We start from the raw sequence: 26,562 nt of genomic DNA on the forward strand, positions 1-26,562 counted from the left end.
ATTCAAGACTGAACATTACATGATTAATGGGCGGAGCCAGGCACAGTAACGTCAGGTCATTCATCAGAGGTTATGTTGTGAACTTGTCTTGGCCAATATACATGATATATATTGCAGGTAATTTTCATTTTCTCTTTCATCAAATTTTAATTAATGAAATTTTAATTAATTAATTAATTGAATTAAATAATCTTCCGGGTTGGGCAGTGTTTTGTCCTCCAGGGGGCGCCTAAGGGCTCGTGAATTCAATTCCTCTCGTGAGCTGCGTGTGGAAATCTTTACAAAACGACTTTATAAAAAGTGCTTTGTACAATAATCACAACCACTGCCATATGTCTTCCTAAATGTCAAACAACATGGCAAAAACCAGACCAAACCACAAATAGTTCAGCCAAAGAATGCAGCTGAGACGTGGCTTGTGTCTGAACAGAATGGGTCTTTATTCAGGAAACCAAAGAAAAAGATTGTAATCAACACCCCATTTAAATACAAAACAAATCAAAAAATAAGGAACAACATGATATTCAGTTTGCATATCAAAGAGCCATTCAGTAATAATTACAGTCTGAACACTTCATAAACCACTTGTGTGAATCTATACACAAACTTGATTTAGAAACTAGAACATTAACATTATTACAAAGATTTTAGCTTTAAAAATAATCCAAATTGAAATAATATCTTAGCAGTTAGCATCATAAAATTATATATTCATATCTTTCCACATAAAAATACAAAATAATATTAATGACATATAATATGAAAAATTATCCCAAATATTTCGCTACTATTAGAGTAAAATAAAAAAAACAAGAAACAAAAACAAACCAACAAACAAAAAAGAAATAGAAATATGCATGAAAAAGTTTCTCCTTTTGTTAGCAAAACACTATCCAAAATAACTACAATCATTTACATCAGTACAAAGATATCTGGATTTAAAAATAGTTGCAATGAAAAAAAGGGGTTTCATCTTTTCTGACAGTAAAAAATGACACTGTGAATCAGAAATTTGCAAAATATGCAATGAAAAAAATAAATCTGCATTTAAAAAGGTATACACTGCAATTCTCACTTTTTTTATACAAACATTAGAAACAGTATTGCACGTCACAACACAGATTCGAGGTTAGTAAGCCTTTCAAAATGTGTTATATTCAAGTTTCTGAGTATCAGTGAGGGGAGGGCTGATACCCCTCCATCTAACCAGGGAGAGTCTCAAGTGTTTTCCATGAACATAGTAGAACCCTCAATGCTTCCTTCCTTCAAATAAACTACACCACCAACTTAAATAGTAATCAAATCCATGTGTGCTAAGCAATAATACATAAATAGATTCATACACACACACACACACACACACACACACATACACAACTGCACGGATGATGATGATGATTCAAGAAACAGCCTTTTGCGTGTGAACGTAACCATAAATACGTGGGCAAATCAAGTGACAGTCAGAGGTCTACAGAAATAGAAAAATACAATTTAAATCAAATAGTTATCTGTCTACAAAAATAGTCAAATAAATATGATTTTTCAAAACGACAACAACGAAAACCCACACATTCACGTACGAAGCAACAGTGTTGAACACGGAAAAAGGGACTGCGGGTTTAAGTTCCCAGAAACACCTTCGCTACTCACTCAGACCATAATCTGGGTCCAGCGTTTTACACAATACATCAAATAAGTTACTATGCAAAAATAAAGATATTTAAATTATCCAATAGACTTAAAATAGGTCGCAATTCTTCTAGAATGAAATAGTACACACACACATATACAAAACAAAAAAAAGTGACGTGATTCAAAATAAAATAAAGACTGTTTTGCGTTCGACTCCAAACGTCAGGGAAAGAGGGATTGGTTCTCTCAGAGGAGAAAGGAGAGGAGAGAAATCGAAAAAGGTAGTGCATCACGTGTCCTCCAGAGTCTGGGACACGCCAACAAATAAATATACACATACGCAATAAATAAAACACACTGTTGACACTTGAAAGGTTAAATCACATACACGACAGTACGACGAGGGCACTGAATTCTTCACCAAACCCGCCAACACAAGGATATACAGAGTGCAAAAAAGAACGACAGAAAGAACAGTACAGAAAGAACAGTACAGTACCAAACGGACGGCCGGTCCACTGCTTCTGTAGAGATTGTCCACAAGACTGATCCGATCGAACGCAGAGAATCACCTGATCGCTCTGAAAATCAAAACGGCTCCGCTACACAAATACAATCGCCATAACGTCTCTCTCCTCTCTTTTCTCCATGTCTGTTCTTCTAACCCGATAGCTTTTGTATGGAAGCTTTTTCCGCCACGTAATAAACTATTTAAAAGATAATTGCGACGACTTATCTCACAATTCTGACTTATTTTTTTGCAATTGCGACTATATCTTGCAATTCCGACTTTATATCTTGCAATTCCGACTTTATTTCTTGCAATTCTTGGATTTTTATTTTTTATATTTTTTTTGCAGTAATTAGTTTATCCGGTGGCAACGGTGCCCTTGGGGCGTCGATTCACAAGGTAGTCGAAGAAAAACTGCATAAACAAAACAGACTGGAATGAGCGCTAGCTCAAGCGACAATAGGGGCCACATAGACGAGAGATCGTGCCAAGAGTTAGAAAGTACCCTCATTTGTACAACTCTAGCATGACATACAAAGAAATTTACATGGGTTGAAACTCTAGCATGAGAGATTGCACAAAACTGCATGTCGAACGCTTGTGTATGTGTATGAGTCAAAAGAAGTAGCAAGGCTGTGCGTGCGTTTGACTGCGTACGCGTAAAAAAACGAAATATACTTTCTGCTTGGCGCACCGTGGCTTGGCTAAGAGCGCCCTCTAGTGCTCACCATGAGAGAAAGAGAGCGCACATGCAGGGCTCGTTGACAGAACTGTCACTGTGTTGTTAGCCTTGCTAATTTAAACATTCAAGCGCAAGAAGACATGAAAGATAACTCGCGCACACTGTGTGAGAAGTTTTGTCTGCGCTAACTGCACATCCGAAGCGCGCTCCCAGAAAGCCACGTGAATACTGAATTAAGCTCTCTTTCACATCTTCTTGCGCTTGAACGGGCAATTTCACCGGAAAAAAAATTCAAAATGTCCGTCTTGGGAGCATCCTAGTAAATTTCGACTTTATATCTCGCAATTGCGAGTTTATGTTGCGCAATTCAGAGAAAAAAAGTCAGAATTGCAAGATGTAAAAAAAAGGTCAGATTTGTGAGATAACAAGTCGCAATTACCTTTTTTACTCTGTAGCGGAAACAAGCTTCCATACTTTTTGTCCAGAGAATAAACTAGGAAACGCGGAGATAGGCTCCGCCCACACACAGATAACGAACGACCACAGGTACAATTCCTTCGCCAGTTCCTACCAACTACATCAGAGCTACCACAGAAAAAAGCTCTTGTCCTGCGCTCCAGCGACTACTGCAATACGAGGGGTGGAATTCAGGGGTGTTCAGGAAGGGCAAAGGTTAAATGTCGATCCTCTAGATCGTAGAGTTTAAATCGAACTGAAACCTCAATTCATAACTAGACTCACACTGCACGAAGACAAGACACGAAAACCACAGGACAGCACACCGTCTCTTGACTAATTATCGAGTTACAAAATGGCAGAACTCACTACTCTAAAAACTAACGTCAGTTCTCTCGTAATAAGTTCGTAAAGGAATCATCACAACAACGCATGCAAAGGTTCACGAAGAATTTTACACTTTTTTTTTTTCCTTTCGTTATTAGTATTGATTATCTAAGAGTCTGACCGCCTCATGCTACATAAATTCCTCTGTTTATCGTTAATATGCATCTTTTTTTTCTTTCTTATATGTGCTGGTAACCTTTACACTGCATGCAAATGATGTACAGCCACAAACATGCACGAAAGATTTCACATTCTGTGTTTTCATGGCGCCGATCGGCCATGTCGTGCGAGAGGGAACGGACTGCATCTCTGTGTGTGACATCGCCTGTGACGTCACAATGGCATTTCATAGAACACCGACACTATCTATTCGTTACATCCTATATAGCAGCAAAGCTTCTTCTATAGCTTGTGATTAAATTGCAAGAGTAGAGCAACAACAAGCCAGATTAATATTCTGAGGTATTGTCTTTTCTTTTCTTTTTTTTGCCAGTGGAAAATGGAAAGTCTCAGTAATTCATTATTGGATCATTCCTATTCCTGCTAAGAGCACATTGGAGTGAAAACAATGGGGAGGGGGGAAATATTACTCCTTTTTTTTGTATTCGGCGGCAAACGTCTCGTTTTCAGGCCGCGCGTTTTGCTACCTTTGGTTCGAGATCCAGGGCAGGCATTAGAGATTACGTCATCAAGAGTCACAATTGCGCACTTTGCCCACTAGGGGGGGATTTAGCAGCAGACTGACACGCGACGGACAGAACGAATGAACAGAACGGACAGGCTGCCCCCCCAAGCGAAAAACATTCTCGTTTCTACTTTTTTTAAATCTCACATATAAAAATAATTTGAAAAAACTACAAAAAATCAATCTCTTTTTTTTTTCTTAATCTCCTTTTTAAAAAACACGAAGGTACCACAAAAAAACTCTGTTCCGAGCCTGAGATGTGCAGGGAGGGAGGGAGGAGAAAGAAGTGGTTTGGTGAAATAAACTGAGGCTTGTAGTGTTTCTGGCTGCTACAAAAGATAAAGATATATTTATATATTTATAGACATATATATATATTCTCTATATACTGTATACGGTTAATTACTCTACTGACAGCTTGGGTTCAGGGGGTCAAACTAAGCATCTTTTTTTTTTCTCCCCGTAGCAGACGCGATGTTTCCGCTTCGTCTTGCATGCTGCCGTTCCCGGCTCTCCAGGAACTCCCATCTTTAGTTCCAGCGGAAGTGGATCTGGCGGGGACGGTCGGCCCCCTCTTTGACCAGCGGCTTGTGAAACTCGCGTCCGGCGCGGGAGTGTATGTTCGCCCAGCAGAACTCGCAGTAATACTGAAGGCAGGTGACGTTGGCGCAAAAGAACGGGGCGAACTTCCCTCCGCAACGCGCTCCCTGGCACTCGTCACACAGCTGGTCGTCCAGCACGTACGGCTTCACCTCCACCTGTGTGACGCACAAACAAGGAAAAACACGGTTGATTTCTCCTCTGATAAAGTGCAGCAGCTGATGTAGTCCTCAATACACAGTGCTGTGATATAGTTAGTCTGGACTATAATGTGACGGGTGAAATAATGATACGTTTATAGCCTTGAATTACTCAAGATCAGTATATCATTCAAATGTTGTAATACTTTGAGGAAATAGGGTATTATGATTTCTAAAAATATGATTACATGTAGTTAATGCTGTATACCACAATGCAATCCCTTGTGAAAATGAAGTGCTCTTAATTGTATCGATTGTGCATTTGTAATGTGCTTCAAATCTATTCAAATCTAAATCAAATCAAGTTGCATTACTGTGTTTTTTAAAGTCCCCCTGTGGTGAAACTCCAGCTTTTAATTTTGATTATATGTCTATGTGGTGTTTTAATGTGCTTTAAGACAAACTCATGTGTAAATTCATAAGTCATAACACCATTGCTGAGTATTTTCTCCTTAAAACTGCAGTGAACCAAAGACAGTCTCAAAAACACGCTTTGAAATCGCTGGTGTTTCTGACGTCACAAACTACCAATCAGATCAACGTGTGATCGTCAGCGAGTGGATCTCTGAGCTGAGTGAGTGAGTGGAGGCAGGGCTCATTTGCATATTCATAGAACCGCGCATACTAAATGAGGCAAGGTGTCGAGTTACATTCAAGATAATTTAAGGCATGACGATTTTTTTTAAAAATGTCATTTTGGGGATCAAAGATGAGTTTTAACGGATACAATTATTGGCTACAGGGGGACTTTAACACACTTAAGTAAACTTTTGTGCACATTATAATGTCAATGTACATGTTAAATAGTCGTTTTAATAATATTTTGTCGTGCTTTAAAGAAGTACATTTACTTTGATGTGTTGACTAACATACTAAAGCATAATGTAAAGTACTTGATTATAATTTTACCTGTAGTGTGTTATTTGATATTACATTTAAAATTAATTTATTTGAAAAATTTACTCATTCCAAATGTGTAACTACAAATACATGACATACAAGTTTCAATAGAAATTACATTAAAGTATATTTTAGTTAATCATAAATACTTGTCAGTACATTCAGCATTACACTTTAACCATATTTCAAACATAAATTACATATAAAGGACTGAAGTCCTGATTATGGGTCAAAATAAGCTCTAAACTGTATTTAATATGAAATTAAATTATAATGCATTTTTATTTATTGTGTCAGAAAACATTACATTCAGTTCGCACTTAAGTATATTATTTCTGTAACAAGTACTGTTTTAAAAATAAGCTGAAGTGCACTTCTTTTTCACATAAGATGCACTCATTTTGACCATCTATGTATAAGAACAGGAATAAATACCAATTGCACTGAGGTGTACAGTATTTGTTGTTCTTTGTTTATAATGCACCTTTTGCCAAAACTAGCACTTGGGTATTCTATGTATACAGAAAATTAAAGCACAGAATGAATACTATACACTACTGAAATAGCAAGTGTAAGTGTGCTATTCTGGATGTAGCTAGTCTCAAAGAATCGCGTAAGTGTCATCTGGTTACCCGTTTGTCGATGTCTCCGTGCTGCAGCTGGACGAATCGGGCGCTGATGGCAGCGATGTAGCTCTGCTGATTGGAGAAGGCCACACGCCCCGCCCCCTTTGGGTACTTCAGCTCGGGATCCGTGTCGATGCCCGCATAACACACGCCACCATACAAGCGGTCCATGATCATGGCCAGCTCCACTGCAGAGCACACACACACACACAAAGAAAACTCATAAAAACAATATATAGATGGAGAACATGATTTGAATTTGTCACATTGTTTGAAATAAATTGCGATTATTGGCACAGGTTAGGTGTACCAGCTCTCAGTGGACGTGGCACTCCTCCCACAAAGATGGTTTTGCGAGGGTCCAGCGGCTGAGATCCGTCCATCACAAAATCGCTGTCGCTCAGGTTCCACGGACGAATCTGGACCTGAAACAAACACCACACACAGATCGTGCATGTCAAACACAGAGACACCGCGAAGAAGAAGTTTGCACAAGTGTATACTTGAAAAAAACTGTACTAACACATTATGTAATACTAATTAAAATAATTGAGTGCACTTAAATAGAGTACACTTTCACGACTGTTTCTTAACACACTTAAATGCACTTCGCAATAATGTCAAATTAAAAGTGTTACTTTAAAATGCATTTTAAAATCATTATGTTTTAATAATCTTTTGTCATGCTTTAAAGAAGTACACTTGTTTTGATGTGTTGACTAACATTATAATATTAACAAGTGTGTTATTTAGTATTACATTTAACATTTATATATTTTAAGTGAACTAAATTGCTCATTTATTATTAAAAATGTGTAATATATTTAAATACATAACACACAATAGAAATTACATTAAAGTATATCTTAGTTCACCATAAATGCTTTTCAGTACATTTAGCAGTACACTTTAACCATATTTAACCAAGTAATTATGAAATTACATTTAAAGATGTTCTAAAGTCCTACTTAAGTGGATCAAAAAACACTCAGCTGCATGAATTTAATAGACATTACATTCAGTTCGCACTTAAATATATTATATCTGTAACAAGTATGCTGAAGTGTACTTCTATTTCACAGTCAGAGCATATTCAAGATCAGAGCTGTTCCAAAGCAACAAAAAACACTTCTTTAAAACCCAATGGCGTGTGTTCATTCTCTGTTCTGAAGAACTGAAGTTCTCTTTACACAAACTGATGTTTTGTTGTCACATTCGGTTTAAATAGATCTTAAGGGTGTTTTCACACTTGAGTCCTCTTAAGCAAGAACCGAACTCAGACTCCTGTAAGTGGACCAAGAGGTGAACCAAGTGAAAAAGGACCCAGTTCTCTTTACATTCACACTGTCCCTGAAAGAGGACTCTAATCCTTTTTTGGTCCACTTAAGTAGGAATGTGGTCTCAGACCTCTTTGTGTTCACACTGTTGCTGTCAGCTGAAAGTGAGCCGTACTCAGACCACCTCCCGAGATGGTCTCAGTTCGGTTCGCTTTTAAGAGGTCTGAGATCAATTGGAGTGTTCACATATACATTACGGCCAAAACACAACCATTAATCATTAAGAGAATAGGGACAACCCTTTTAGACCGTGCACCGGGAGCGCCGACCATTTTTCCCATCGTCAAACTAGCAAAAGTGGATTCGGACACGTCATAAGTGCACTTTAGACCATGAGCTTAGATCCTTAACATAGGGCCCAGTATGTGGACTCACAGGCTTGTCTTTGATGGTGGGGCTGGACACACACAGGTAGAGTTTGCCGTCCTCCTCCAGACAGGCTTCGATCAGGGCCTGCACTGAGCTCTCCTCTTGAAACAGGAGGAAGGCGTAACCTAGACAAAAGCCCATCACACAGTCCATCCGTCAATCAAAGGATGGCGAATTTGATGAAGATAAAGTATAGCAGGGTTTTGATGTCTCAGAGTTTACTGTTATTTTACAAGTGTAATAATCACAGTAATAACTGTTAACAGTATTATTAACAGCAGTATGTACATGCAGATCCTGGATTTGCGGTGATTTTTCTAGACGTACCTTTAGGAGGGAAGTAAGACTTGCTCTCTGCTTTGTGCGGCCAATCAACAACCAGGTGACCAAAGCGCCGAAAACTGCTTGTGATTTCATCTGTGTGAAAGATGCGAAACTGAGGATCAGAGAGAGCTGCAGGAACGGTTGCAGAAACGTTTGCATACAGGAAACATAATGATTTTAATCCGCACGAGTAGAGGAGAATCAAACATCGGGTAAAAGTCTTTTGCATTATGTTTCGGTGTGGCCCTGATCAATATATCTGCAAGGTGAGGGATCGGTATTTGAATCAGGTCAAATTCTCTTCAGACTGACAGTAAATCAACATCTCTCATCAGCGGCAGCCATTTTGTTTGCTGCTCTGCTTTGGGTTTTATGTGTCTCAGAGCTGTTATCGAGTAATCTGCCACCAGAGAGATGTCAGAAAGATTTCAGTGGCGTCAGGGCAAGACTGAAACAGGTTTGCAAAGTGTTTTGTACGTCTGAAAGACTGTGGATCAGAGCTCGATAGTAAAGAAGACGAAATCAGAGAGTGTAAGAACAGCTGACGAGGAGTGAAGAGGTTCCTGCTTTCTAAAACAATAATTAAGAGTTTATAATATAATATAATATAATATAATATAATATAATATAATATAATATAATTCAATTTTAGAATTAGTTATTATATTAAATTGTTTTAATTAATCCAATTAATTGGACTACCAGGCAGAGAGGAGGTGTACAAACAAAAACTGCTTTCAAAAACACAATTGTAATACAATATTATATAACAAAATGAAATACATTTTTAATAATCCATTATTGTAAATTCTATAATAATAATGAATATATAATATAATATAAGGGAAATGTAGTATTATAAAATAAAAAAATTGAATCAATTATTATAAATTCTATAATAATAATTAATATATAATATAATGGAAATGTAATATTATATATATATATATAAAAATTGTTGAATCCATTATAACACATTCTATTGATTCTGTAATAGAATAGAATATAATTTTATAATTATTATAATATTTTTTTTTAATTAATCCAATTAATTGGACTGCCAAACAGAGAGGAGGTGTACAAACAAAAGCTGCCTTCAAAAACATCATCTAGACGGAGTGAAATATCATATAACCATGTTTTTATTATTATTATATAATAAAATAACATAACATTTTCAGAATCCATTATTATAAATTATTTAATATAAATATAATATGATATCATTTTAGAATTAATTATTGCATTTTTTTATTTTTATTAATTGGACTGCCATACAAATTGGTGTACAAATATAAAAATACTTTCAAAAACCTCTAGACTGAATTAAATTAAATTAAATAAATACATTAATTAACTAATAAAAATGTTTAAAATATAATATTGTTGATTTTGACAAATTTGACATGGCATTTTAAACATCACATACAATTACATGCGAGTACGTTACAAATATCTCCCATGAATGCAAGCGTGACGGTTTCCGAACCTTCATCGATGTCAGGGGGCAGGCCGCCCACAAACACTTTGCGGGAGAACCTCTCGATGCGCTCCCCGTTCTGATGGGGGTAACAGTGAGGAGACCCCAGGACCCCCGGGACACCCTGGTTGCCATGGCCGTCGTCCAGGAGACCGTCGTCAATGGGGAAGAGGGAGGAGCGTCCTGTTAAAGAGTGAATGACAGGTGAGACACCCATGCTATCAACATCCATCTTGGGTGATCTGATCAGCATTATGCATCTCAAAAGGCATCTTCTGACACGGGAAAGTGTCAAAACAAAGTGTCAAATCAGTATACATCATGTTAGTAAGTAGTTATTCATGTCTAAGGTGCAATAGGACACAAACTCGTTTATCGTAGCACATTTGTCTCTCACTAACTCTAGATGTGGTTTGAGAGATCAGATCAATCTGAACCCGGTTCACACACTGTTCAGTTGTGATCAGACCACCCGAGATCGATATATAATGCTAGTTTTATTCCTGTATGTGTGTCAATAATGCCTGTTTGCATCATGAACTGCGCAGTTCTCAGTCATCACAAGCCTCAAAAACACACGTAAGACTTGTGATTATACCGATAAACTGATCAAGTTATTTCTAGTGGTCAATGAAGATAGAAATGTCACAGCGTACACACACATATACACCGTACACAGACACATAAAATGTTGCCATGCTAACACAGATAGCGTAATGAACAGAGTTGATTTTACCTCGTCGTCTGCCATAGCTCCTGGCTGCATGTGGACAGAAACAACACAGAACACTATGAAACAGCTGACTGAACGCTTAACTTCATGACTGTGTAAATGCAGAGAAAGGTTTATTTAAGAAATGTTCAGTACAGCGGGTCATCATGGCTAGACCTATAGGGACGGGCGATGTGCTCGAAATCTCATATACAACGATATTTATCATGATATCATTATTTTTTTTAGCTGGAAATAAGGCTGTTACGACACCAAGCTTTCTGACACCAGTAAAATGTCACAAGACGAAACCAATTTTAACACCACAGCAAAAACTAATACTAGCCTAATTAATGTTAGGGTGTGTTCACACTTGTAGTTCGGTTCGCTTGATCCTGACCAAAAAAATAATGTAGTCTGTCTCTTAGCCTTCACATTGGCATTTTAACACTGACCCTAAAGATACCAAACCTAAAGGCACAGGGATACTGCATGTTCACAGCCTGATTGGTCGGCTTTTATGACGTATATTTCGTCACAGAACTTACCGAACATCAAAACAACGCTGTATTCTGGGATAAATGCGCTCGTTGTATGTGTGTAACTACATATGATGGTATTCTGACCCGCTGAGAACTCGTGAAGAGCTTATAAAAACGTATTTAATCCAACCAAACATGCCACGTGTGAACACACCTTCAGGTAAGAAATACTACAGAAGTTGAATAAAGTACTTGGAAGTAAAATAAAACACTGCATAGTCTTCACTGTATTAAACTAAAAAATTTAAAGCTACAAAGTTAATTTTTTATATTTGGCCACTGTCACTTTAAGACCTAATTACCCGATCCAATATACTGACACACATCAGCTGTTTACGATAAAGGTGTTTATGTGTATTCTTGCCAAGACAAGCATTTTGACAAATGTTTGTGTGTATTTGGCCATTTAGGCGCCAGCTGATATTACTCATATGAAAAACATATGAATTGTATAAAAAAAAAGAAGTTAGCATCAACCTCAAGCCCTAAACCTAACCTTACGAAAATGTACGAATGAAGTCATACAAATTCATATGAATTTGCTGAAACATAAAATAGTTGTGAATTCTCACGAGACAGAACTGCGGCTTACTGTATTTCTCAACGATCACGACTGTTTAACCGGTTAGACCAGCATCAAAACTGGTAAATAAAGTAAAACTGGTAAGTAAACTGGTCTTTTCAGATGACTGAAGGTTCAATGTAAAGGTTGTGCTCAAGATTTTAACTGTCATAGTTTCTCTTAAGAGTGCTTTTTTTTTTTTTTTCATACCAAGTGAAGAAACAAGAATGAAGCCTCACTGCTGTCATTCCTCAAAGCACAATATTCCAGAAAACCTCTTTCCACTGTGTCACTCCATATAATCACATGACAGACAGCACATGTTCCAGTGGATCAACTGACTAACATTAGTGACTGCTCTTAGAAATCATGTGACCTATACTAGCACACGTCCTTCTCGCTCATGTGACCCAAACTAGCTGCAAAACCAGTTCAACCGCACATATAAGTCCGTCAGAGCTGTGGTGCAGAGGGCTGTGGTCGGTCCCAGTCCCATTACCCCTCTTTTGCCCCAAATATTTTTGTCTACACTTCACTTTGATATAAAATAAGTGTTCAAGCCTTTCAAAGTACACTCCATTGACTGTGAGTGCAGATGGACACAGTCTATAGAGGACCTTTCCTTTTAAACTGTCAAACCACGTGCATATGCGCTGTTGAAAATCGCCAGACAGCCGCGTCAGACACGTCAACAGACGTGAAAATCTGGTGCACTCTTAAAAATAAAAGTTACAAAAAGGGTTTTTTGCAGTGATGCAATATAGAAGAACAATTTTTGGTTCCCAAAATAACCTTTAAGTGAACAGTTTTAGAGTGAAGAATAAGAATCTAAAGAACCTTTTGTGCACTGGAAAGTTTCCATGGATATTAAAAGGTTCTATATGGAACATCGATGGAACCGAACTTTTATCTATTTGTAACCTATGTGTATGTCTAGTTCATTATATAAATAATATAATAATTATCAAGGGAAGGAATGACAGAAGGCATTTTGAATAATGATCTCGAACCTCGTACTCTGTGTTTGTGTATTTATGTTTACAAGGTGAAACCCAGTTGTGTCCTATAATTCGAACATAATTTAGTGTTTAAGAGCGTACACGGACATTAGCTTAATATGTCACGCGAGCAGCGGAAAGTGGACAAGATAAGTGTTAAGTGTTCTTTTCAGTGTGTTGCTGACTAAGAAGTTATTTTGTTGACCTTACTTTAGTTTTTGTCCAAAACCATTATCTGAGTTATCTGAACAAACAATTTTACATTGAACAATGTTGTGATTTTTGGAGTTTTAATAAATAGAAACTCCAAATATTATGCTATCTGAACCACATTATCTAAGTTTGGTAAAAAATAAAAGTTGTGATAACAAATCAAGAAAATATTTTTTAACTGTGTAGTTTTAAGAGGCAAATAATGTTCATGCCATGAAGTTAGCTTTGAATATCAAACATAGAGATGAAAACACAAGGATTGTGGCTGCTAGCATTGCTAAATGCAAATCATTCTGTAGTTGCCTTGACAAAAAAATAAAATAATTAAGTTCAAAAGACTAACTGTTATTGATTAGACGAACAAAAGTATTTAAGTTGACTTTAATTGGAGCGAATTAGTTGAGCTAACTTTAAAAGTTGAGTGTGAAATGTTGCCTTATTTTTTTCAAGTTGGCTCAACTTGTTTGTTTTTTTTTAGTTACCATGACAGGAATTTTTAAGTTCAAAACACTACCTGTAACTCAGATGAATAAAAGTATTTAAGTTGACTTTAATTGGAGTGAATTAGTTTAGTTAACTTAAAAAGTTGAAAGTGATAGGTTGTCTTATTTTTTTAAGGTAGCACAACTTTTTTTTTTTTTTACAGTGTAGTGGTCGAATGATATGTTGCCAAAGTCGATATATCAGTTGATTATTTTAATTATCGCCACTGGCCATTACGTATTTAGGCGACATTTTGATTTTGACAGAAAAAACACTTCTCCGTTATATTGTCATTTTCTGCTCGTCCGGCACTTTGCAACAACACGACTTTCGGCATGTTTCCTATAACAACGTCTGACATTTACGTTTTACATGGAGTGTAAAACGTCACATGAACCATGGGAAACAGATTTCCAGAAATGTGATTTGAATAGGATTTCAAACCACATGAATGTAGTTCAAAAAGGATTTGTAAATCAAATTTTTTTATGGCTCAGGTCAATCCATCAGTGTAAATCTGTGGGGGGTCCATTAGACTAATATCGTATGTGTAATGCTTCTGGTTAGGAGTTAGTTCAGATTACTAACCCTAAATATGTGCCATAGTAATAGTGATGCTTGTCTTGGTAAACACCACAGATTAAAGACACAAAGCAAACAAAACGAAGCCTTTTGGCTACAATCACAGTTATTTTTAGAGTATAATCTACGATGATCCAATTATCCAAAAAAGAAAGCAACAGCTGTTTCTGAAATATGGCATCACAAGAGAGCAAACCACAATTTTGCGAGGCTTCAGAGACTGTGATCTAAACCGAGCGTAGCCAAACACAATGAGCAAGAGTTCAGTCACGCTGGCTAAAAATGGACGGAGCCCTCTGGATACAGAGAGCTAATTGGTCAGCCAAGACTGCAATACACTATGAATAAAATGCAAAATTGTTGAAATTCCATTACGACATAATTCAAATACGAAAGTATCTGTAACATAACATTACGACAGCAATATGACACAAACATAAATGAGTTGAACGAGAACATTTGAGAGTGGCAAAGTGAGCCAACTGTGGTAATATGACTAACAAGTATGAAAGACTTTAAACCTAAGAACATGCAGAGTCTTTCAGACTGACAGATGAAGACATCAAGCCTCAAACTACATTGGGGACTCAATTATAAAACATAAAACCCTTCCTTAAAATCTTCTTTCAAATAATTTCTTTCAAAGGTATACAGTCAGTGACCTTCAATGTTCTTCAGACTATGCAGAACGTTTAAAGATTTAGCAGCATTTCTCTAACAATTAAATAGCATTATAACTACTATAATAAGAATAGTTGAGGTCTGGATGCTAACAGACATCCAGTCATGCTAAAACACACAGTACAAGAGTACACGTACGTCACATCATCAGTGGGAATAGTAACTTCATAGTAATCAAACACATCTAGATCCCCAGATTCCCATCTTTTTCTCAAGATGGCCTCTGCTACACACAGCCATATTACAGATAGAAGAAAAACAAAAAACTGTAGCTCACTGTCATAATTACCATTGAGCATGAGTAGGCCGTCAGCGCCGGGGTGGGGACATCCCACACGGCCTGAACATGAGAGAGGAGACAGAGAGAGAGAGAGAGCAGTATGAAACATGTGTCAATCTTACAACACCTAGAGAGCTGTCTATGTAGGGAGCAGCGTTAGACATCTAGAGAAGGCAAAAGCATTTGTATGCTTAGAAAATCATATCATTAGCTTAGCATTATGCTAAAAACAGAGAATCAATAGGGAGTTGGTTCTTTCATGCGCTTTACATAAAGAGTGATGCTTTCGCTGCCGTTTTGAAGCTAGCATCCAGATCAGCCATAGAGCGCAACAGCCGGGTTCCCGAAGTAAAACTCCTTTCCTTTTTTCATAGGAAAATAGATTTTCAACGATAACTTAGAAACCTTTAGACAGAACTGCTGTGAACTCAGAGGTTGTTAATGGACCCCTATGGGAAAAAATTAATGGAAAAAGACTTCCAGAACCAAAGCAGCTGGCACTTTTCAGCCCATTCACACAATGGATGATAACTATATCAATAACTACAAAATTGTATTAATCGTTTTAATTTTATGAGAATGGTGAGGTCCACACCACAGCTATTATGATAATGACACAAAGGAACGACATCACTGGAATCACTTTCAGATTTATTTATTTTTCTAGCTGATAAAAACATCCAATCAGAACTTGGCGCGGGCATTTAAAGTGGCAGACGACAAAACTGCAGCGTGCGCATATAATACACAGAACGTTATGGTTTGCTGGTGTGGAGCTAATATCGTTATCACTATAGTTATCACTCTTTGTGTGAACGGGGCTCAATAGGTTTTGAAACAGAGCCCCTGTCTGTTTCTAGCATGATGAACTAGCTTTGCTGTGTTATTAAAGTCATCCTTAAGTTTGACCCCAGTCACATGACAGACGCAAAACATAGAGATTCCGAAGATCTGTCACATGACACATCCCAGTTTAACATGTGAGCACTTAAGACACAGAAAAATTCCCTTTGAATGTGTGGCTGTCGGGGACTATTGTTGTTGCAAAATCTGCATATTCCCAGGTAATGTTATCTAGCCTGCTAACATGGACAAGGTTTTGTTGAAATTGCAAAAATCATCTTGAAAGCATCAGTAAAAACAATCTGAATTTCTAGATTTCTAGATGCAAATGTTCTCTTTTCCAAAGAAAAAAAAAAAAAATTCTTTCTTTTTAAATAACTATAAAAAACTATAAATATGGACAAATAATATTGCAGTGGGAAAAGTAGTCTTTTTTCTGCAGGGCTTCATTTTCTTTATGCAAAATGTTTTTAAAATATTTTTCCGTTTGATTTTGGGGGTCGAATGTGACCTGGACATGATGTCCTGAGATTTATCCCTAATCCAGTCTGACAGATTTTTTTTAGAAAACGTCCAGGTACACAGACAATAAGCTGTAATTCTTCCAAGTCCTCACACACTCTCACACACACACCCACACACACCATCTGTTGTCCAATTATTAAACGCAGAAGCTCCTAGAGACAATTACAATGTTTCACAGAGCTCTCATCGTCCTTCCACGGTCAATCAAACTATTGTTTCGGTTCATCTGCTTTGTGATTACATACAATAACATCACAAGACAAACCAATTCTGGAAGTGGTCCGGTGTCTCTGCCAAGTGTTTAATATTTCAACAGCGGTGTGTTGTTTTGAGCGCTTCAGCTAGTGTCAGCGCATTCCCTGATGCTGGCGAACACTCGTGACGACCCGTTAACTGAGCCTTCGTTTACTGAGCAGGAGCTCAGGAGCGGTTCGCTCAGCACATCTCCCACGATCTGTTCCATTAAGCCAACGTCGGCATGTTAGAAAAGCTAAAGCACAGGTAATGCACAACATAATTGTGCATAATCATAATTTGGTGGTTTCCTACTGTTAACCCCGCAATTCCCATATTAAAGTCATCTTGAAAGCTGTAACACTTCCATAATGAGATATTCCTGACTGAAACAGAGCATCTCAATGAATCCAAATAATAATATTTCTATATCATATTGTTATTTGCTTTTATTCTTTATTCAAAATTCTTGTTTTTTTAAAGAATATTGCAGCATTTATTGTAAATGATCTATCCATGCGATGACGTTAGCCAGTCATAACAGTGGCCGTTTCCTAACAAGCCTTAAAGGAGCAACGCCTTAAAAACGGATCATTTCAGAGTGAGGGTTGAAAATAATCCTTTTTCCTCACATATATTTGTTTTTTGTGCAATATATATTTGTTTTTTAATAACATTAGAAGTTAATCTCAAGGAACATATTAAACTAATAAATATATCCTTTAAAAGAGGGCCTGTGGAAGCTGTAGAGAGCCCCATTCACTCTCCTGTCCTTTATCTGTCACACACAGGGTGGCGTGAGCTAAATATAGAGCGTATACCCACGCCCTTCCCTCTCTCTCGGTCTCTGCAGTGAGTGCCGCCCCATGTGTCTGGTCCATCTGCTCCAGCAGGCTGAGCGAGAAGCTCCAGCGAGAGACACACCCAGATCCACAGTGCCACACACACCGTGAGGCTGGGACTCAACACACAAACTATCATCCATCCATTCATTAACCACTTCAGTCCTTTCTGACTCTTGGTGATTCTATGGGCCATGTCTCCTGCCATACGCGAGAGACTGTCCATGGATTTGGTCTTTCCCCAACCCTCCCAATTAAATGGCTTGGAGACTCACACACACACACATTCACACCTACGGACAATTTAGCGTCTCCAATTCACCTATCCTGAAGGAAGGAAGACTTGAAGAGTCTTCAGCCGGAACTCGAACCGAGGACCTCATTTCTCTGAGCCGCTGTGCCGCCGGACACAACGATGCTTGGGCCCAAATAAAGCAAAAGGCTGTGAAAGGCAGTGCCACGATTATTAGGTGCTATTAAACTTTATGAGTACTTTAAGTTAGTGCTTGAAAGTACCGACATAAAATGCTGTAACAACCTATTTTACAATAAGATATTCTATGTGAAAAAAAATTAATAATTATGTAAAAGGGAACTTGTCCGTCAGGAATTGTCTGGATTGTAAAAATTGGCCGTAAGATACCAGAACGGACAGAGGTGGGTGAAGGGGACGGGTCGAAAACTTTGTGATATCATGCAAAAGGGAAAGTCGTTTCAGAGGCAGAGAAGTGCACTTATTTTTATTGAATGTTCACTTGTAATGTACTGCGAATCTTAAAAGTATATATTGTTTTAAAACTGTGCTTACAGATATTCTAATTCTAATGAAGGCCACTTAAGTGTACTTAAAGAGAGCACTCTTTCATGACTTTAACAAAACAGAACTAAATTAAAAGTAACTGACTGAACTTAAACAGGGGAACAAATCAATAGACCTGACCACAATATCTATTTCTCTTCCACATGAAATTACATATAAACATGTCCTACTTAAGAGTGTTTTTGACCCACTTAAGTTTAGATAATTGCATTTTATATAAATTTAAACTATAATACATTCGTATTTCATTGCAAGTAAAATGTAAGTGTCAGAAAACATTACATTCTTTTTTATGTATATTATTTTAAAGTATATTATTTACATAACAAGAAGGCTACTCTTTAAAAGTGTATTCTTTTTCACAAGGGAAGTTGCTCTTGATGAAATATAATAACGATACTTTTTTGAGTAACATGCACGACTGAATATTGCAAAATATTTACTCTTACCATGGCAAAATCCACTATTTCACCGTGCTTCAAATAGCTTATTTATTATCAGGATCATTTATTAATAAAAAACTGTTGCAAGACAGTCAAAAAAAGTACATTTAACTGTTGAATGTCCATAGGTGTGCGTATATGGGTATTTTACAACCCCTTTGAGCATCATCTAATCAGATTTAAGAGACAAACTTATAAATTTTATAAGCTCACTTTTTGATATTAAGAAACATTTATCTGTAGAACCAAAAGTGGCTAGAATCACAAAGCTCAATGCAACCCTCTCAATTACATGAATGAATCAAAAGTACAGAAAATAAGCTAAATCAGTACAAAATGCTGGTTCTATAAGACCTTGATGAAGACAGACCTTATATGAACCATGCATAACATGTGAAATCTTCCATGTAGTCTGTCCTCCAAAGCCTTATAGACCTTATACGCCAGAGAAACGAGGGCGCCGCCATTTTTCGAATATTGTCTTTGAACTTCTGTTTTTGCGGTCGCTCTGTATATTTCTATGGCATTGCTGTCCAGGAGTAATTAGCTTTTGAAGTGGATTTAATGTAAAGTTAACGAAAGTTATCATGAGGAGGATTGTAAAGTTTAAAGTAGATGTCTTAACAAATGTCAGTAGACCGGGAAGATTTTAAAACGAGCCGTTCATTCATAAATACGTAAGATCGCTGTGAAAATACAGACCGGAAGTCAAAAGACAACGAGCGCAGCGCTGAAAAGGGGCGGGGCTACATAAGGTCTATACCAGGGGTGCCCAGTCCTGCTCCTGCCGATCGACTGTCCTGCACAGTTCATCTCCAACCCTAATCAAACACACCTGAAGCAACCAATTAACGTCTTCAGGATCACTTGAAAATTAAAGGCAGGTGTGTTTGATTAGGGTTGGAGATGAACTGTGTAGGACAGTCGATCGGCAGGAGCAGGATTGGGCACCCCTGGTCTATACGACTCCCATGACACCAGCAAACCCTGATAAGGAAATATATCTTACCCTTCAAAGGGTCCTGCTCCGCCCTCATGATGTCGATCAGGGAGCTCTCCAACGAATGCATGTTCAAGCTGTCATACATCCTGGACCGATCCTGAGGAACAGAGTTGAGGGATGTGTCAATATGTGCAATACAGATGGAAGCAGTGTTGTGAAATTATGGGATTACATGCACACAGTCAGGAGCAAACCGGCTCCCTCGGACGCAGGGAACGGCATTCTTTCCGAGCTGATCGCTCTAAGCAGGAATAGAGCATGTTTGCGTAGGCCAAGCAGTGCGCTCGGTCACCCCTGAGTCCCAGGAATACTGCGGCAGACCCGGATTCTGGGACACAGAATTCCGACCCCCTGGAATGTTGTTTGTAGAGCTGTCACGAGTGGAATTAACCAGGCAGGTTTGTTAGCTTTAGTGTATTTTGGACTGAAAGTTCAGCCAAACTGGTCTCGATGCGTGGCTGTTTTAAGGAAGAATGTGTGTGTCGCTTGTTTTTGATATTCGGCTGCTTTACGAGAATATTCTTCTTCCCTTTTGTGGGGGCATCCCGTCTCCCTATCACAACACCTGCGTAACAACATGCCACAGATATCTGTGCCATTACCGCAATGAGACCAAGAAGGAATGTGAACATAAACACAGTTATATCCGCCACTAGACCTGTGTGTGCACACACTGCAGGAAACACTTTCACGACTGACACACACACAGCACAAGTCCAGGGGACCTTCATTATCTCCACCCTTGTGGAAAAGAAGTGCACTTAGTTGTGGTGAATATGCACTTGTATGTATATTTCTGTATGTGTACTGGCAGATAACATTAATAAAATAAAAGTCCACTTAAAGAGAGTTCACTTTCATATAGGGATGTACGATATATCGGCCACCATTTGGTATCGGCCGATATATGTTAATTTTTAATATTATTGTTATCGGCCTGATAAGAAAATTTGGCCGATATATTAAAGCCGATAAATTATGTATTATTTCATTCAGCTGAGACACTTCTGATGCGCACTGTTCGACATGATGGTTTTGAAATGTTTGAATCACTTCAAACTGAAAAAATGTGTAAAAAAATTGTAAAGTGCAACATGTGCAACACAAGTCTGTCATAAAGGCATCATTATATATATGTGCTTGGGACATTAACTTTTGATTTTGTAATCAGGCTTCATAAAGTTGAGTCGCTGTAGTTTCTAGTTGTACATTATGGTGCGGTATGAAGTGTTTTAGTAAGTGGTCCATCATGGTGAATCTTCAGCAAACACACACACACACACCCATTAACCAACAGCAGCTGCTGTGTGGCAGGATAATGCCAGATTACTGCCGTCCGCATCACTTCCTGTCACCCACTTTCAGCCCAGCTTTTTCTAATGGAAAATATATATAAAACAATCTGTGTTGTGTTTTATGACACGCTGCACTTATTCGTTTTGTTGTTTAAGTTAAACCGTGGACACATTGTACAGATTTTTTTGTTTGTTTTGTTTAAGTTACTTCATGGCCATATCGTACTAATTCGTTTCATTGTTTAAGTTAAATTGTGGCCATATCGTATTAATTTGTTTCGTTGTTTAAGTTAAATTGTGGCCATATCGTATTAATTTGTTTCGTTGTTTAAGTTAAATTGTGGCCATATCGTATTAATTTGTTTCGTTGTTTAAGTTAAATTGTGGCCATATCGTATTAATTTGTTTCGTTGTTTAAGTTAAATTGTGGCCATATCGTATTAATTTGTTTCGTTGTTTAAGTTAAATTGTGGCCATATCGTATTAATTTGTTTCGTTGTTTAAGTTACTTCGTGGCCATATCGTATTAATTTGTTTAGTTGTTTAAGTTAAATTGTGGCCATATCGTATTAATTTGTTTCGTTGTTTAAGTTAAATTGTGGCCATATCGTATTAATTTGTTTCGTTGTTTAAGTTAAATTGTGGCCATATCGTATTAATTTGTTTAGTTGTTTAAGTTAAATTGTGGCCATATCGTATTAATTTGTTTAGTTGTTTAAGTTAAATTGTGGCCATATCGTACTAATTCATTTCGTTGTTTAAGTTAAATTGTGGCCATATCGTATTAATTTGTTTAGTTGTTTAAGTTAAATTGTGGCCATATCGTACTAATTTGTTTCGTTGTTTAAGTTAAATTGTGGCCATATCGTATTAATTTGTTTAGTTGTTTAAGTTAAATTGTGGCCATATCGTACTAATTTGTTTCGTTGTTTAAGTTAAATTGTGGCCATATCGTATTAATTTGTTTAGTTGTTTAAGTTAAATTGTGGCCATATCGTACTAATTCGTTTCGTTGTTTAAGTTAAATTGTGGCCATATCGTACTAATTCGTTTAGTTGTTTAAGTTAAATTGTGGCCATATCGTATTAATTTGTTTCGTTGTTTAAGTTAAATTGTGGCCATATCGTATTAATTTGTTTCGTTGTTTAAGTTAAATTGTGGCCATATCGTATTAATTTGTTTCGTTGTTTAAGTTACTTCGTGGCCATATCGTATTAATTTGTTTAGTTGTTTAAGTTAAATTGTGGCCATATCGTATTCATTTGTTTCGTTGTTTAAGTTAAATTGTGGCCATATCGTATTAATTTGTTTAGTTGTTTAAGTTAAATTGTGGCCATATCGTATTAATTTGTTTAGTTGTTTAAGTTAAATTGTGGCCATATCGTATTAATTTGTTTAGTTGTTTAAGTTAAATTGTGGCCATATCGTATTAATTTGTTTAGTTGTTTAAGTTAAATTGTAGCCATATCGTACTAATTTGTTTCGTTGTTTAAGTTAAATTGTGGCCATATCGTATTAATTTGTTTAGTTGTTTAAGTTAAATTGTGGCCATATCGTATTAATTTGTTTAGTTGTTTAAGTTAAATTGTGGCCATATCGTATTAATTTGTTTAGTTGTTTAAGTTAAATTGTGGCCATATCGTATTAATTTGTTTAGTTGTTTAAGTTAAATTGTGGCCATATCGTATTAATTTGTTTAGTTGTTTAAGTTAAATTGTAGCCATATCGTACTAATTTGTTTCGTTGTTTAAGTTAAATTGTGGCCATATCGTATTAATTTGTTTCGTTGTTTAAGTTAAATTGTAGCCATATCGTATTAATTTGTTTAGTTGTTTAAGTTAAATTGTAGCCATATCGTACTAATTTGTTTCGTTGTTTAAGTTAAATTGTGGCCATATCGTATTAATTTGTTTAGTTGTTTAAGTTAAATTGTGGCCATATCGTACTAATTCGTTTCGTTGTTTAAGTTAAATTGTGGCCATATCGTACTAATTCGTTTAGTTGTTTAAGTTAAATTGTGGCCATATCGTATTAATTTGTTTCGTTGTTTAAGTTAAATTGTGGCCATATCGTATTAATTTGTTTCGTTGTTTAAGTTAAATTGTGGCCATATCGTATTAATTTGTTTCGTTGTTTAAGTTACTTCGTGGCCATATCGTATTAATTTGTTTAGTTGTTTAAGTTAAATTGTGGCCATATCGTATTAATTTGTTTCGTTGTTTAAGTTAAATTGTGGCCATATCGTATTAATTTGTTTAGTTGTTTAAGTTAAATTGTGGCCATATCGTATTAATTTGTTTAGTTGTTTAAGTTAAATTGTGGCCATATCGTATTAATTTGTTTAGTTGTTTAAGTTAAATTGTGGCCATATCGTATTAATTTGTTTAGTTGTTTAAGTTAAATTGTAGCCATATCGTACTAATTTGTTTCGTTGTTTAAGTTAAATTGTGGCCATATCGTATTAATTTGTTTAGTTGTTTAAGTTAAATTGTGGCCATATCGTATTAATTTGTTTAGTTGTTTAAGTTAAATTGTGGCCATATCGTATTAATTTGTTTAGTTGTTTAAGTTAAATTGTAGCCATATCGTACTAATTTGTTTCGTTGTTTAAGTTAAATTGTGGCCATATCGTATTAATTTGTTTAGTTGTTTAAGTTAAATTGTGGCCATATCATACTAATTTGTTTCGTTGTTTAAGTTACTTCGTGGCCACATTGAATTTAACTGATTGAACTAAATTTAACTGACTGAACTTAAAACGAGGGAACAAATTAATAAAGCTGGCCACAATATCTATTTTTTCTTCCACATGTCATGTATGAGGCTCCGTAGTAAATATATAAAGATACCCTGACTGACACATAAGTGTATGATGGACACTGTTTGGAAAGCACACAGGGAGCGAGTGTTGACTGCGTCAAGCGCAGATGCTTCTAACTGGATGTGTCACGGCCATCTGCCTCCCACAGGTAGAGCAGGTTTTAAAAAGCAAGCTCTTATATCAGTCCTGTGCAGTTTTCTGTCTCCAGTCCTATTCGCAGGCCCTCACACCGGAGCTTACAGACAGCCCGAGGCTGGAAGGGGCTAAATATAGTTTTAGCAACATTGCCAGAAATAGTGTCTGAAAAGCAGCTCAGTTCTCCAGTGAAGAACACAAGGCCTGAAGACTCATGCTGATCTGAGACTGTGGGTTATTATGCCACCATTCAATATCATTCAAATTCGAAATGTTCACAAAAAATATTTATTTTTATAACCTATAAAAATAAATAGTCGAGACCAGCTCATTCGAGTCTGATTGAAGACTGAGACCACATTCTCAGTTTATGACAAGACAAACACCATGAAATACTGAAGACTGATGCTGCGTTCACACCATGGCGTAATTACAAGATGACGTGTAGAATTACAACACGTGGCATTCTACTCTGAACGTTCCTCGGAATTCTGCATTTCTATGGCAACACTATCAATGGCAAAATGAATCTGCAACTGTCAGGTGGTACACGTCGGATCTCTCCGAAAATTCCAAGTTCTACGAGGACAAGAACGCTTTTAACAATTAGGGAAATTACAACATGACGTAAGCGCACCTCGAGTCCGAGACCATATTACATGTGGATTCAGACTCGACCCTGTCTTGATTCAAACACATTTCGACTACGACACTGTCATTAACATTCGAATTGAAACATCTGAAGTTAAAAGTTCAAAGAAAATCTTGTGAAATCGAATGAAATCTCTATAGCCGCATTTTATCTCTGTCCTTTCCTCCTCCTTCCGTTTCTATCTTTTTTGTTTCTCTTTTCAGCACATGACGCATTTGATCTCTGGAACGCAGAGCAAACATGAAGGAAGGAGAGGACAGGAGGAGAGAGGAGAGGCTCGTGGAATGCGAGGAATCTCAAACGGCTCCGTGTTTATGGAAATGAACAATACCGCAGATGCTCCTAGAGTCGGACCTGTTTCCTGAGAGAGGAGGAAAGAAAGTGATGAAGGCCAGACCACACTCATCTCAGGTTCCTCATTTCAGTTCTGTTAGGCCCCGCTTTAACGGAATTAGCTGCGACGCGCCAAACACTGATCTGGTCCGAAATAAAGTACAAACTAACAATGAGTTATTCTGTGCCAGACCATAACAACAGCTCTTAATGACAGAACGGCATGTTAAATATGTCAAAACTAAACTGGTTTAATTCAATAGCACATCTATAGCCATTAGCACACAAGGCCTGAATGAGATAAGCCAACTGTAGAGAGTAAGGATGGCAAGAATACCAGTAGTCATGTGATACTACTAAGTCGATACTATGAAAAGTAACAATAGCAGTTTGTATCAGCAGAGGTTTAAACATGGGGTGTGTTTCCCCGTACACTTCAGTGATTCACATGTAAATGACCTGCTGTTTCAGCTCATCATCAAAACAATGGGGCAACACGACAAAAAAGCGTTACTCTCTCCTTTTTCCCCTTTAGCCTCCCACATATTTAGCTCGAAAGTGAGAAACTTTCAGACTCTCACTAAAATTTGCATTAAGCATTAAGCAGGGCTGGACAATATATTGAATATTTACTATATGTTTGCAATAATTGTCCTGGTATTATAAAACGTGAATATTACAAAATCACAAGCTTTTTTTTTTTTTTTGACCATCATTTTGTGACTTAAGTGTGGGAGCATTGAAGTATTTTGGCATCAGCTATTTTTATTTGAATGTAATAAAAATTTCAGTTGATTTTTTTTTTTTTTTTCATGTATTGGTTGTTACAATTAATTAATTCAAACAAATTCAATGATTCGTGTGCACCATCTCTCAGACATTTTCATGGAAGTATCTGTGTGGCAATTTACATTTTTCTTGTATTTTACTTTACGCATTAAACTTTCTAAATCTACATTGCTACAGTAGTTTGGTTGAAATAATGGTTCCTCCTATATATGTGTGTTTTTGAGAGAAGTCTCTTCTGCCTACTACAGACTGTGTGATCTACGTTTTAGTGCCATGTCGCGTTGATCAATACGCCATTTCATGCTGCATTTTTACCGGCTAGTCAGTAGACGCAGATCGTAGCACATCTAACACTGTGAGATGATCATGATAAATCTACGACACTGTCAGAAAATGATCGCAGGCTATATTTGGTCTCAAGACCGTGACGACAGTCGTCTTCAAATCTCTCTCACTGTACGGCGTAGAGCCACAGCCACAGAAATCATCACGATTGCTCATCTTTCCTATGGGACAGCCCAAAATCATGCAGTGTGTACCGGACATTATGGTCACCAAGGCTGAATTTATATGATCAAATATATA

General features: G+C 37.0%; 1 protein-coding gene across 3 annotated transcripts in view; it reads right to left on the minus strand.

The window, feature by feature from the left end:
• Positions 1 to 3,789: 3,789 nt before the first annotated feature.
• The window catches only part of cpeb2 (cytoplasmic polyadenylation element binding protein 2), a 29,644-nt gene continuing 6,871 nt past the window's right edge, over positions 3,790 to 26,562 (minus strand). The window contains exons 3-11 of one of the 3 annotated variants that reach the window (XM_084098406.1): positions 19,959 to 20,049; positions 15,252 to 15,302; positions 10,926 to 10,949; positions 10,199 to 10,372; positions 8,713 to 8,802; positions 8,392 to 8,510; positions 6,990 to 7,104; positions 6,686 to 6,867; positions 3,790 to 5,111 (exon numbers count right to left, since the gene is read on the minus strand). In XM_084098406.1, coding sequence (XP_083954532.1) covers positions 4,884 to 5,111; positions 6,686 to 6,867; positions 6,990 to 7,104; positions 8,392 to 8,510; positions 8,713 to 8,802; positions 10,199 to 10,372; positions 10,926 to 10,949; positions 15,252 to 15,302; positions 19,959 to 20,049 — 1,074 coding nt within the window. In that variant the 3' untranslated portion in view covers positions 3,790 to 4,883. The remainder of the gene's footprint in view (positions 5,112 to 6,685; positions 6,868 to 6,989; positions 7,105 to 8,391; positions 8,511 to 8,712; positions 8,803 to 10,198; positions 10,373 to 10,925; positions 10,950 to 15,251; positions 15,303 to 19,958; positions 20,050 to 26,562) is intronic. The other 2 variants (XM_084098407.1, XM_084098408.1) reach the window with 2 other exon arrangements.

This window comes from Abramis brama (assembly GCF_963993115.1).
Source record: "Abramis brama genome assembly, chromosome: 22".
NCBI lineage: Eukaryota > Metazoa > Chordata > Actinopteri > Cypriniformes > Leuciscidae > Abramis > Abramis brama.